General features: G+C 52.3%; 3 protein-coding genes across 3 annotated transcripts; 2 read left to right on the top strand and 1 right to left on the bottom strand.

Moving 5' to 3' along the window:
• Nucleotides 1-1,195: 1,195 nt before the first annotated feature.
• On the top strand, nucleotides 1,196-2,601 carry UCRPA7_6268 (hypothetical protein; the record flags this gene model as incomplete). The annotated part of the gene is made up of 2 exons (XM_007918807.1): nucleotides 1,196-1,437; nucleotides 2,052-2,601. The coding sequence occupies 2 exons, from the start codon at nucleotides 1,196-1,198 to the stop codon at nucleotides 2,599-2,601; spliced, it is 792 nt and encodes a 263-aa protein (XP_007916998.1).
• A 985-nt stretch (nucleotides 2,602-3,586) lies between these two features.
• Nucleotides 3,587-5,764, top strand: UCRPA7_6267 (putative transcription factor spt8 protein; the record flags this gene model as incomplete). Its single annotated transcript, XM_007918806.1, has 1 exon — nucleotides 3,587-5,764. One exon carries the CDS (start codon nucleotides 3,587-3,589, stop codon nucleotides 5,762-5,764), a length of 2,178 nt encoding a protein of 725 aa, XP_007916997.1.
• Nucleotides 5,765-6,434: 670 nt separating this feature from the next.
• Nucleotides 6,435-10,094, bottom strand: UCRPA7_6266 (putative atp binding protein; the record flags this gene model as incomplete). The annotated part of the gene is made up of 3 exons (XM_007918805.1): nucleotides 6,435-6,792; nucleotides 7,294-9,761; nucleotides 9,819-10,094. The coding sequence occupies 3 exons, from the start codon at nucleotides 10,092-10,094 to the stop codon at nucleotides 6,435-6,437; spliced, it is 3,102 nt and encodes a 1,033-aa protein (XP_007916996.1).
• Between the last annotated feature and the right edge of the window lie 3,360 nt (nucleotides 10,095-13,454).

The following is a 13,454-nucleotide window of genomic DNA, read 5'->3' as shown; positions in this document are numbered from 1 at the left end:
CCGCAAGCGGATTGAACTCGGTCCGTTTTGACTGCTCTGGTATGGTGTTTTTTAATTCGATACCTGCCACCCATCATCTCAACTTGTCAGGACGAAGAGGCTTGCCAGACGATGGATCTTTTTTTTCCAGCTCGGCGCTCAAGGGATGTTCTTCTGTGTTGGATTGGGGAGTGCGCTTGCATGTGGATTCCCTGATGCTCACCTTGGATTTCATCGTTGTACAACTACATTAAAGCTTGCACCTTATGCTTCTCCCCCCTTCCTCCACCGAAGAGAGGATTATACCCAATGATAATAATACAGACCTTGAAAAGTAATATTTACTGAGCCCATGCTCCATGGATGTCGTACTTTTGCCATAGTGCATGTACTAAAACCACAACGCCGAGGCTCATTTTCTCGAGTCAACAGCCAGGGACCCGGGTATTGAATGCACCTTTTCATGATGACTCATGTGGAATACAACGACAGGGAGTTATGCCATCCTGATCACTGTTACGGATCCAACCAACTGCCTCTCCACCATACGAAGTGCTTGGTCAAGTAGTTCTGCTGCAACGTAGTCGTCTTTTTGTGTCAATCACGCCTTGGGCTGGTAAACCACTGTCGAAGAAGGTCGCCCTCTTCTATCCAAAGTCTAGGGGCCTCGTTGTGCTTTCAACTGGCCCATATTTTTGTGTGTCTGACGTCGACCGAATTGTTCGAGGCTGCATCTCTTCATACTCAGGTATATTTGTCTCCTACAAAGACTACATACTGCCTGCCTACCTCGGAAGCCTTTGACCAGTAGACCATTCCTTTACTACACATCAACAATACGAAATTAAGAGGTATTGCAACCATCCTCAACATTTCTATCGCACTACCTGGTACACTTGCTAAACCCTATCGTTTATTTGCATCTACTCGCCCCGTACACCACAATTACCACACTCACTCCTTCCTACACTCTTCTACACCGGTAATATTCACATATAGCTCTACAACGCCTCACCATCACGATTGAGAGGCGGTTCTACCCGGAATCATACCTATTTCCCCCTTTACCTACCCTCTTTCTCCCAATTTCTTATACCCTCTGTACGTGCCTGCCGTCTCAGCCTCTGGACTGGGGAGGAGCCCTATATCAACATAGAGGTAATCAACCTCCCCTTTGAGAATAAACGCGAATCGACTTACACCCAACCCTAACACAATGACTCCTCAACTCAAGGGGCCGGAGGATTACTCCTCGAACCCCAGCACGATAAGAGCCAGACGCCGGAAAGACAAGTTGCAAGGCGGAGCAAAGGTCCTGGACCATGCAAAGATGGCTGACTACAAGGCTTTGATCGATGCGCGAAAGGCCGTGCAGAAGAAGGACGAGTACAAAAAAGCCACAAAGCCAATGCAGGAGCAGATGTTGACAGAAGCCATGGCATCGACCATGGAGAAGCGGTACGTGACTTCCCGGCTCCCTTGTTGACGAGCTCTTTCCTCGATTTGTCTGTTCATCCGTCCTGCCTTTTGTTTCCCTCAGACAGATAAGCAAAATACGATACTGGGACTGACACCAGCTGGTTTAGCCGTGCCAGACGCTTGGACTCACGATCTAAGATGGAAGACTATGACGCGGGCATAGTGAGGGAAAAACCTCGAAGGGCGCCCGGAGAGGCGACTGCTTCCATGACCAAGTTCCTGAGAGAGAATAACTACCTGCCGTCATTTCAGGACTCTGAGCCCGCGGAGGGTTCATCAAGCAATAACAACAACCCTGAGCCAAGCCCTTACAATCATGTGCCGCCCTCTACAGATCCGGGTCAGAATCCGGCTCTGGAAATGGGCATGGGAATGGGAATGGGTAGTCTGCCATCTGCAAGCCCCATGGCCGCCATGACTGCACCGATACCAGTGCGGCCCCTGAATCACGGGGTAGCCATGCCTGCGCCACCCAACCCAATGGACGAGTTGAGTCAAAGGGCGGCGGGTGGGAATATCAATCGCAACTTTGCAACTCCCTCCTTCGTCCCCGCGGAGCATCCATTTCCCTTTCTACCCAACCCTGTGCACAGCTTCATGGCCAACAATGGACCAATGCCTCCCGCACCTCACCAAGCCTACCCGGTGAGTTCGTCGCCGTCTCTGTTTGTTAACCACCCCATGACAACAATGTCCGCGCCGTTCCATACCATTCCCAACCCGCCACCCCCTGCGGCTCACTTTCCCCGAACCAGCACGGCCACGGCTGACGGCAACATGCCGGGTGGCGGCGACGTGGACTCGATACGCAGTATTCTCGAGAACCTCGTGCCAGCCGTGCGCAACGTCACTAGGCACGTTGACAATCTGCACACGCAGGTAGGGCAGCTTCGACAGGAGCTTTGTGCGCACACGAACCGTGCTGGAGAGACAGACACCAAGGTCGTTCAGGCAGAGAACGACGTCCAGGTGTTGACCAGTGAGACGGTGCCGCAGCTGTGGGAGGCGCTCAGTAAACTGGAGACAGCAGTCAGTGGCATCGAGACCAAGGTCGGCCAGGGCTCCGATGCCGAGATGACCAAGATGCGCGGTGTCATGAGGGGATTCCAGGACGCGCTGAACAGCGCCGGAGGCTACAACTGAGAACGGACAGTAGGTATGAGGCTGAATGACGATATACGACGGCGATGGCTCACTTCTTTCTACTTTTCGTCTCGTTTGACGGGTATGGATGGGTGGGTGGATGGCTGATACGGCAACACGAAAGAGCGGTCGGTCGCTGATGATTTCCTGGGCACTGTGCGCTCTGCATTATGACATGGCTGGGATCTCGCAGATAATCAATCCGTCACATACTGGCTTCAGTTTGCCAAGCGGCCCTTTTCTACATGGAGTTCAACGAGATGATAGATGTAGGTGGGGAGACGCAGGTAGGTAGGCACTTGCCCATTTTTATCGTTAGATATCTTAGACTAGTAAATGGGATATCGGATTACCCTGAAACAAAGCGACATACCTTTGGGGCATGATCCTGCTCATTATATAACCGAGTCTTCTTGTGTTCACTTGTTTCGGTCAACTGAAGTTAAACATGTCAAATTGACTGTTCTTAGATTGCAACGTAGGTGAGGGGGCCACCTCTGTCCTACCGGTAACCTTACCTTTCCTGACCTGAGTGATGACTACCTCAGCATACCATACCCTCAATGAGTATCTATCCCAAGTTTTCCGATGTGTAATGTGTAATATATGCTGTCGTGATCTGCTCTTTCTGGAGGTAAAGCAGAACTGCACTACCATCCCACTTACAGCGCGGTGCATGCGCACTTGCCTGCCGGCAGGCGAACTAGCGGCCGGCGTTGCGACCGACCGACTCCAATCCAGGGCGGCGGACGGTACCTTTTCGCAGCACCGAAATCCATCCCACATTCGCATATCATATATACACATTCACGCGCGCCACGCCTTCAAATCACTCTGCACTGCCGCGATCAAGTCTCAGGATCGTGCCGCCTAGTCACGACCTCCCTCTTCTACACTACGTATACGTGGTTCCAAGGCGACGCGATTGACCGAACGACTCCCCGCGCACTGGGCGCATCGGCCCGGTTGGTAGGAATTCAGAGCCATGGACGACGAAGATCGAGACTCCAATGCCAGCTGGGACGAGCAGGAACCGGAGCCAGAACCCGAACCAGAGCAGGAGCAGGAACAGGAACAGGATGAGCCAATGGAGGATGCTGAAGAAGGCGACGGTGACGCAGAGGAGGATGACAACGACAATGAAGACGAAGAGGAAGAGCCTGAACCGGAGCCCGGGCCTGACGCTGAGCGGGAGGGTGAGGGCGAGGGCGAGGGTGAAGGCGATCAAGAAGACGCCGATGCAGACCGAGAAGATACAACCACCGTCGTTGACGATCCTGCCAATCCCACCATCAAGCGCTCCTCCGCCACGCCCGGCGCCCGAGACCCAAGCGTGCCTCTGGTGACGCCGCCCTGGCGCCCGACCGTCCGCCCAGAGGCCCTGACGGCCAAGCTGTACGACATCGTGCCCACCATGGCCGCACCCCAAGCTACCTCCATCAACGCCATTGCCATCACCCCGGACATGCGCTACTGGATGACCGGCGGTAGCGACGGCTACATACGAAAGTACGACGGCGTGGGCACCATCAATGGCAAGCAGCTGCTGACCGTAGCCCAGCGGCATCCCTTTGTGGACAGCGTCGTCAAGGCTGGCATCCTTATGAGTTATTGGGAGAACGAGGAGCCCTCCCCGCCCAATGCTCGCGGTCTCGAGGAACACAATCTGAGCCCCGTCTACAGCCTTGCCGTCCACAGCCAGGCTCTGTGGCTGCTTTCCGGCCTGGAGAGCGGCGGCATCAATCTACAAAGCGTGCGCCATGACGAGGGAAAGAGGATCACATGTCTACAGAAACACTCAAGCGCCGTCAGTGTCTTGTCGCTAGCGCCGGATGAGAAGAGCGTGCTGAGCGGGAGCTGGGACAAGAATATATTCGACTGGGATCTGAACAATGGCCAGGTCAAACGAACATTTGACGACAATGGCGGACAGATATCATGTATCGAGCTGCGTCCATTGAGCGGGGCGCCAATACCCGCAGAGGCGAGCGAGGAGCCTGTCAAGTCAGAAACCATCGGGAGCAATAATGCGAGACCGTTGCCGAACGGCGTTTTCACAGATGGATTGAATGGGGACGCCCACGGCGCTGTCCAACCCGCCGTCAATGGAGAGCCTGTTGGTGACGCACAAGCTGGTTCTGAGCATGAGTCACTCTTTGGAAGCCCAGGAGGTTCCCTTTTTGGCGACGATACAGTCGGGGGTAACGCATTTGGCGGTGACGATGACAATGAATTTTCAGAGGCTATGCTGGCTCTCCAAGGCGATTCTCACGACATGGGCAGTGCCGGAGACGTGACCATGACCGATGTCGACATGTCTGCCCCTGCTTTTGATCTCGACTCGCAACCAGCCCCGGCGGTACAACCACCCCCAGATACAACAGCTGCACAGCAAGACCATGGCGTTGGCGGCGAGGTGGCCAATGCCATCAATGGTGATGCAACTATGGTCAATGGCGCGTCTTCTCAGGGCGCCTCTGCGGCCGGAACTGAATCTGATCCTACGGCTCCAGCAGTTCAGCCAATACTATCCGCTTCACAGCCCGAACCTTCGGAATCACAGGCTGCTCCCCCGTCGCCATCCCTAGTCTTCACCTCCCAACCGGCCTCAAGCCAACACGATCCCACTCAGTCCTCGGAATCTACTTTCTTCTCCGCCTCAATACACGGCACCATCCGCATCTGGGATCGACGCGTCCCCAATCCCGTCGCGCGCATCGGCAACCGTCCAGGTGTACCGCCCTGGTGCATGGGTGCCTGCTGGTCGCCAGACGGCAACTGGATCTACGCCGGCCGCCGCAACGGCACCGTCGAAGAGTTCAACATCCACAAGGCCCGCAGCGGCTGGGAGCCCGAGCGCGTGCTCAAGTTCCCCGCCGGCAGCGGCGCCGTCAGCGCCGTGCGATCCATGGTCAACGGCCGCCACCTCGTGTGCGCGAGCCACGACATCCTGCGACTGTACGACCTGCGCGACACGGCCGCCTTCAAGCACTCGACGGTCCCGTTCCTCATCATCCCCGGCCCGCCGAGAGCAGGCGTCATTAGCCACCTCTACGTCGACCCGACAAGCCGCTTCATGATTTCCGCGGCAGGCACAAGAGGCTGGGAGGGCTCGAGCACAGAGGTGTTGATAGGATATGAGATCAACGCGAACCAAAATTAGTATGCACCTTGAGAGAAGCCCATTGCTTCTGATGTCACTACTATTACTATGATTGCCATACGGTGTTCTTGGAGAGACGGATCGTTTGGACGGGGCAAAGCGCAGCACAAGATGTGCGGTATTTCAAAAAGGAATGGCGAGGCACTGTTTAGTTGTATTGGAAAATTGGAGATAATGATACCAAGGCACGTTTCTCAAACGCGGTGACCTCTCATGTAATCCACTGCGGCAAGTCGTTTAATCTAGACCAGTAGACAGATTTGACACAATCGCGATGATTCCAGAGGTAGGAAATTCTCTATTTGCTTATCTACTGCATGGTGAGCACTCTCAAGAGCTTGAGAAGCGTACTTGGTACAAAAAAAATACAGTCGTAGATTCATCGGCTATTGCCTCGACGTGGCCCCCAAGACTGGCAATTCCACATCGATTCGAGAACCTATAAATTACCACCCAGATCCTCCTCGTTGCCTCGGAGACTTTGTGCTACTGAATCAAAGCAACGCGAAAAGAATGGGCCAGTCTGGTGGATCTCGGGGTCATCATGCAACGTCCTAGCGAGAATGCCCCGAGCCCAGAATCAATGACCTTCTCGATTGACGCATATTTCGTCCGAATTACCGAGTTCCGAAATTCGATTTGTACCTAAGCTGGGCCACCAAGCGAATGCTTAAAGCTCAATGAGCCACTCGTCCTGGCTGGAGTCGTTCTTTTTAACAGGCATGGCGCTTCTGGATGATGAAGATCGAGCACCGGAAACTCCTCGAGAGACAACACCGACGACTTCTGCCTCAAAACCATAGCCCAAATGCGCTTCGGACACAGTATTGACCGGGAAACCTGGCGTGCCACTGTTGGCTTGCTGTTTGTTGGGTTCAGGGCGAGGAGAGGCTTCGGTGTAGATCAAGTCCATAGGTTGTGGTTGTCGGCGATTGCGAGGTTGCTCTTGAATTGCTGAACCGCGCCGGCCGTTCCTCATCGTGGTCTGACGCCACTGCTCCCGAATGGGGTGATGATTGATCTCGCTACTAAAGCCTACAGCGTTATGAGCGGTCGCCGATTCTCTTGCTGCAAGCTGACTCTGGTAGGCATTCTCGTCATGCTGTACGACGTTACGAGTGAAGTTCTGCCAAATCTGAGAGTGGCTAGAATCTCCACGAAGTGCGTTCTGATGTTGATGAGCATTTTGCTGCGTTCCGCCGTCTCGGGCGACTGTGAGACTTCCCCGATGCTGGTTGCTGAACCCAGTCGAGCCTTGTTGGGAAGGGTGTGCGGTGCTCGATGTGTTGCCCGACAAAGCTAAAGACGTATTGCCTCGGTCTCCCGTCCAAACCTGCCTTCGAAAGTTCGGACAATCGCAAGAACAGATCTCAGAGCACCGACGTCCGCATTTATGGCCGCAGTTCAAGGTGAGAGCGCATGGCATGACACACGGCAAATTCTTGTGGTCCATTGGGTGACACTTCAGTTGGCAGGCGTGACCGCATGTAAGCTGGCCCTTGCAGTCAACGTTGCAGCCTCCGGCGTACCTTGTGAAGTCGTCCGGCTCAGTGCACCACACCTCATTGCTGTGGTTTCGGCAAACGAGCGGCAGCCCTTTAGCCATGTTCACACGCTCCTGCTCTGCAAACCCGTTCCAAATACTTGCCCAGAGCTCAAATGACTCTGGACACGGTGTATTCAGCAGGTTGTCTTTGTTTCCGAACATGTAGAATCCTCTACGAGCACGACTGATAGCAACCGTTGCACGATTCCAGCTTTTCAGAAAGCCGATGGCAAACGGCTTGTTCGTCTGCGGACTACGGACTAGAGAGAGAATCACAATGTCATTTTCCTCACCCTGATAAGAGTCCACAGTGAAGATGTTGAAAGCAGCATCACTGACAAGACCATGTTGGCGATACTTTCTGATGAGCATCTTTCTTTGACCGTTGTAGTAGGTCAGGACAGTGATCTGCTCAATCTTCACACCATTGTTTACGAGGTATGTGACGAACTTGACGATCATTTCTGCTTCGGACTCATTTGATTTGGAGCCATCAGAGTCTGCTTCCTCCGGCCAGTTGTGCGTGAAGAACCAAGAGCGTCGCTCTCCCATACCTGGAATAAGCGGACGCTGGCGAGGATCTGTAACAAGAGCATGATCCAATAGCGATGGATAAAACTTTCCAACAATGTACCGTAGTTCCGGAGCCATGCGACGCTGTCTATTCAGCATCTGATACGGCACGCCCATGTTGACGAGTCTCTCGAAGACAGAGACATTGAGATTATAGGGATCTTCTCCAAGCTGTTGAATATCGCAGTGTGGCGTCAACTGCTGATGATCTCCCACCAAGATAAGCTGCTGTACGGATGGATACAGTGCCGAAGTCACATTCGCCTCGCGAGTCTCGGCAGCTTCCTCAATGAGGACGGTTCGAGGTTCCATGGCTGCGAGAAAGCCACGATACTTGGTCAAACCGGTGGTGGTGCATCCGACAATGGAGATTGATTGCTGATGAATGATGGTCAGATCCCTGGCCCATTTGTTGGATTTCATCTCTTTTGCGCGTAACGAAGCTTCTTTGAGTAGTGTACGGATTCGGCCAGCCTGAAGAGCTCGGAATTCGGAGAGCATCAGGAGGTACACACCACCACGGAGGCCTTTCATGACTTTCCAGAGATCGTCCTCGGACTTCAAAATCTCCTTGCATTTTTGCCGCCATTGTCCTATGCTCGGCACTCGGCCCGTCCACTTCTGAGTAAACGAAACGAAAGTGCCTCGGATACGGTCATCCTCGTCTTCACCGGCAGCGAGATTGTCAAGGTCGAGATCGAACTCGCATTCCGCAGCAACTTCTTCATTGACCTCTTCCTCATTGAATGCAATTTCTTCCTGTTGAGATGCAAGAATTTGCTGGTCACATAACCACAAGGATACAGGTGACTCAGTTGCATCTTCCCATTCAAGTTGGTCGGTGAGCGACTCGTACTGTGCATTGGTGATGAGACCCGCGTCTCTGAGCTGTTCAGGTTGCAGTATGTCTCCACCAAACAGGCCACCTGCGATTTCCAACAATGAGTTGATATTGGCGTTTCGTTCCCGTTCGAGAGTTCTGAATCCACCGTCCACCATGTTCTTGCACCTTTGCCGCAGGGAGTACACTGTTCGCTTTTTCATGCGTTCGTTATCCGTTCGCCCTCCTACACGTAAGATCTTCGCTCCAGCATCCTGACAGAGAAGGAGTAACTGGTCCAGTGCATGATTTGTCTGAGCTGACACGACGATAGGCGGATCTTGACGCTGCCGGTTATCGAGCATGACTCGTATGGCTGATACTGAAGTGAAGGTTTTGCCTGTACCTGGAGGACCTTGGACGATGGCCAATTCCTTGGTGACTATACGATGAAGCGCTGCGAGCTGTGATGCGTCGAGTGTCGTACAGTCTTTCATGTCTGGCATTCCAGCACGAATATCATGCTCCGCAACGGAGGCCTTGAGACTCGTAAGTAAAAAGGGGTCGGTCGAAGACTCATCTCCAGTGTCCTGAGGGAGATGGTGAACAATAGAGGACAGGTTCCAGGTAGCCGACGGGCTCTCAACAGACTGATCAGACCTATCGCAAGATACAATGTACTTGTCCAAGGGAGATGAGGTAGTTGCTGCATGTTGGAGACCGACCAAGGCGTGTCGAACTGCTTCGAAGTATCCATTGCGAGATTCGATCATGATCAAACCCTGGGATGGGTCTACAACCGCGTCATCAATATCAGCCCAGGAGATATCGATCTCGGGAGGATTCTGATCTAATCCACCGGCGTATGGTCGTTGCGCGACTACGGCCACCTTGCAAATCTTCTGAAATCCGTCCTCTACGGTCGAGATGGCAACGAGTGTCCCTGGCGTGAGCCGCTTCGACTGTTGCCACCTGATCTTCTTTCCAGCACGGGAAGTGGAGAATGCGATACGACACAAAGGACCGAGGCGGGTCATCAGGTAGCCACGAACGTGTGTCTGCGGTAAAGGTCAGAGAGAGAGGGGAGAAGATACTGGATCTGGATCGGGACTTACCGAAACGTAAACACAAGTGTTTTGATCATCCCTCATGTTCGGCTGCTGTCTGAAACAGGATACGGAGTACCGCAAGCCCTCGATGCCCTCACACCGGAGGATATCGTACTGGGCATTCAGGTAGGCGTCTTTCGAGGACCAAGGGCGGTCCACAGGGTTCACGGGGAGATCCCGTATGTAACGCTGCTCACGCAGCAACTCCCCTGACGTTGGAAGGTCAGGGTTACCCTTCCAACCATCTCCAGATGGCTGATAGTCAACATGACTGTGGATCATGTTGACCGCGGCTTCGCTCGGCTGGGTAGCCTGAATCCAATATGTGTCAGCTTTGGCAGCGACGGAACCCTGAATAGGGAAAACTTTTACCGTTGCCGGTACCCTAGCAGTGGTACCGCGGCGATCCATGCCTCGAGAACGGGTCACTGGGAGGTGAGTTTCTGCTGATTTTCTGGTTACACTGTCAGCGAGAGGAAGACTCGGTGGTGCTGATACGGATGCAGGCGTTGAAGTGATGAACAAATGGGACTGGGTTCGCTAGTACCTACGGAGGTTGGTGATGTGTAGGTCGATTATGGTGGAAGTGAAAGTGTGGGAAGGTGAGGTCAACAACTTCGAAGTCAGGAGTGGGATGGTAGAGGAGAGGGAAACTTATTCCACTCGGAGCTGAGGGAGGAATAGTAAGGGGGGAGGGGATGGGAGGGGTGGCAAGGGAAGAGGCAGCTTGGCGGAAACGTTGGTTGGGAGGGAAACCGTCAAGTTGCAGAGGACATCGCCAATTGACTTGAACAGGCTGAAGGAAAGAGCATCAACCCTGCCAGAGATGCTTTTGGAATGGGGGTGATGTGCCTTCTACCTCCAGCTTACACCAAGGACGGCACTAACCTCGAAGATAACTACTTTGGTAGTCAACCTCTAGGGAGGTACCTAACCTAGATAGACAGGTTGGTCAACACACCAAGTACCTAGGCAGTCGAGTTATCAACTAACTGTTACCTCGCAGGTAGCTGGGTATGGAAAGGTGACGTGTCGCTGACCAATTGACAAGGAAAGTGAGGGTCGGGTGGGTGCAAGTGCAAGTGCCCTGAGAAGGTAGGTAAGATGAGACCGGAGGCAGTACAAGGAATGACGTAGGCGTTGTTATGTCCATTCGAGACGAAAACGGAAGGAACGAGATGAAGGCCACACTTGACCATGCAGGCAAAACACGTACAAAAACTCTCCAGTCCTGGTCTGGCCCCGGGTTATCCTCAAGTTATATACCTGCTAACTTCAATAGGCTGGGCCTTGTCGCCCACGTCGCCTCGACCTTGAGCCTTGGGATGTCGTCAATATGACATAGGCGTTGTGTTGGCGGAACGCGGGTTCACTGTTCAACGAATTCAATAGTCAGTCCAGGAACCTTTGAAATGGCGCGGGAAAAGTCAACCAGCCGTGGGATCAACTGGCTTGCTTACCTTACTTGGCCCTGATGCAAGTTACCAAGACCTGCTCAGAAAAAAAGGACAGCGGAAGAAAGGGTTACAAACCCGACTTCCGCTGCACCTGACGAGTTTCAAGTCGTCGCGGCGGTTGTGTAACAACCGAGCCTTGTTGCCAGTTAGTTTTGGTTTGGAGCAGTCATGGACGGTTGTTGTGGCTGTCGACCGACAAACACGTACCCGCGTCTTGCTCCCTGAACGAAAACGGTAGATATGGTAGTCTACTGTTTTGGACAGCAGAGTGCTGTGTGAGAAAAAAAGAAAAGAAGTTGCTTGTTGACGGCTGGAGAACGCCGCTGACCTCTCCAGTGACTGGGTGCGGGAGGGATAGCGAGCAGGGAACTGCCGAAAGTCTATCTCGAGGCATAAGCAGGTAGAAGAACGGTTGTGGGATGGAGAAGGGGTAAAATAAATTGTGGAAGAAAAAACAGTTGTAGAAAAGTTTGATACTTACCACAGGGACCACGAGTCGTCTGAAGAGCGGAGCCTAGGGTTATGATGTGAAGACCAGGTAGCCCCCACAAGGCTGCTGCTGTTGCCACATGACAAGCAAATGACTGTCTCGACAAGGTATCAGTGCTAACCCAAGACAAAATAAGCCAGAGGAGTGTGATGCATAAAAATGCAAAAGGGGAACAAGATGGCTGGTCTTCAGGGGTGAGACTTTTGACTGTGGCCAATCAGGTACTGAGCCACAGGCTACAGTCTGCCATATGTGAAGGAGATGCAGCAGTGATTCTGTGTCTTTTAGAATTGTACAGTGAAGGCGGAAGTATCCAGTCGAAATATCCAGGCAGCTGTCGAGCTGATACCATAGGTTGGCAAGCCTAGTTGGTTGCTACAAGGAGTGTCTGTGGTGCCTAGGACTTGAAGCCTGGCAAATTTTGACAGAAGAGGTTAGAAAAAGACAAGAAGGGAGGGAATGATGTATTTGGGGACTCACACGGGCCTGCCCATTGTCAGGAAGTGCAGAAGACAAAGATTGATCATGTGCGAGACCTTTCATGAGACAATGTGTGCCAATTTACCTGATGATGTTGACATGCTTACAGGTTCTGCTGTTTGTGATGCAGTAATGCTGCTTGTTCACAACCTATGATTTAGCTCAGCAACTCTGCAGTAAGCAAACAGTCAAACTCTGCAAAAGTTTGCACATAATGAAGAGACAAACGAACTTGGTGGGATTAAGCATGAGGAATTAAACTCAAAAGGAGGCAAGACAGGCGTAAAGTCATCGGTATGGCAGACATTCTTACTCTAGCCAACATACCTTGGGGCTGCTACATACAGCAACAGGCAATAGAACAATATTAGAGTACTCAAAATGACATTAAGAAGTCAATACTTCCTGAAATGCCATGGTCTATTCTATGATAGGCCTTGGCCCAAGATTACTTGCAGCGCTGAGGCATACTCAACGAAGATGACAGTAATACATTCGTCATTTAGAAGGCTCCGAGTCATCTCAGTCCCAGACTCTATATGGAGTTGCTTCAACAATTATGCCATCTTCGCCACGATATCGACGTCTAAAGAGTTTAAGTACGCTCACAAAGAGTCAAATCATCATTAGTCCGTGGTTTTCAAGTCGTGACTCAAAGCCGCTGTCCACAGACACACCGCAGTAAGATTACAATACCTGCGGTTGCCACGGCGAGAATTTCATCATATTCCACAGTTTCACTGATAATTGAGTCTCAATTTCGAATGTTATAATATTACTGGTGTCATTGTGATTTGGGTGTAGTTGTCCACGACTCGGAAGAGACTTCATCTCTAGATATTGCGCACAATGGCACCGCGATACACGTATGTAGCCGGGAGTCATAATGCACGTAGAGGAAGCCAATGCTTCTTGTACAGTATATAAAGCCAAATATGTCTTGGATACCCATCAGCCTGTGCTCATTCAGAGACAGTTTCCAAGCATTCACTTTTGGAGAGCATTGTTCAATTTTTGCTACAGTCAGCGGAAAATGGAAAACATTACTTTTGGCCTTGAGCTTGAATTTGTCACTCCAGTTCTCCAGGATGGGCAAATAGACCCTGATGAAGCTTCTGAGGTTGCCGCTTCCGGCGCAGCTGGCCAGCCACGATTTGTGGCCCGAGTTGATGACAGCAATGACCCATACTCCGAGCCGGGATATTCGAAAGTCTA

This window comes from Phaeoacremonium minimum, assembly GCF_000392275.1.
Source record: "Phaeoacremonium minimum UCRPA7 unplaced genomic scaffold PA7_03_scaffold_457, whole genome shotgun sequence".
In the NCBI taxonomy this organism is placed as follows: Eukaryota; Fungi; Ascomycota; class Sordariomycetes; order Togniniales; family Togniniaceae; genus Phaeoacremonium; species Phaeoacremonium minimum.
The sequence above is the reverse complement of the archived record's forward strand: the minus strand, read 5'-3'. Positions and strand labels throughout refer to the sequence as shown.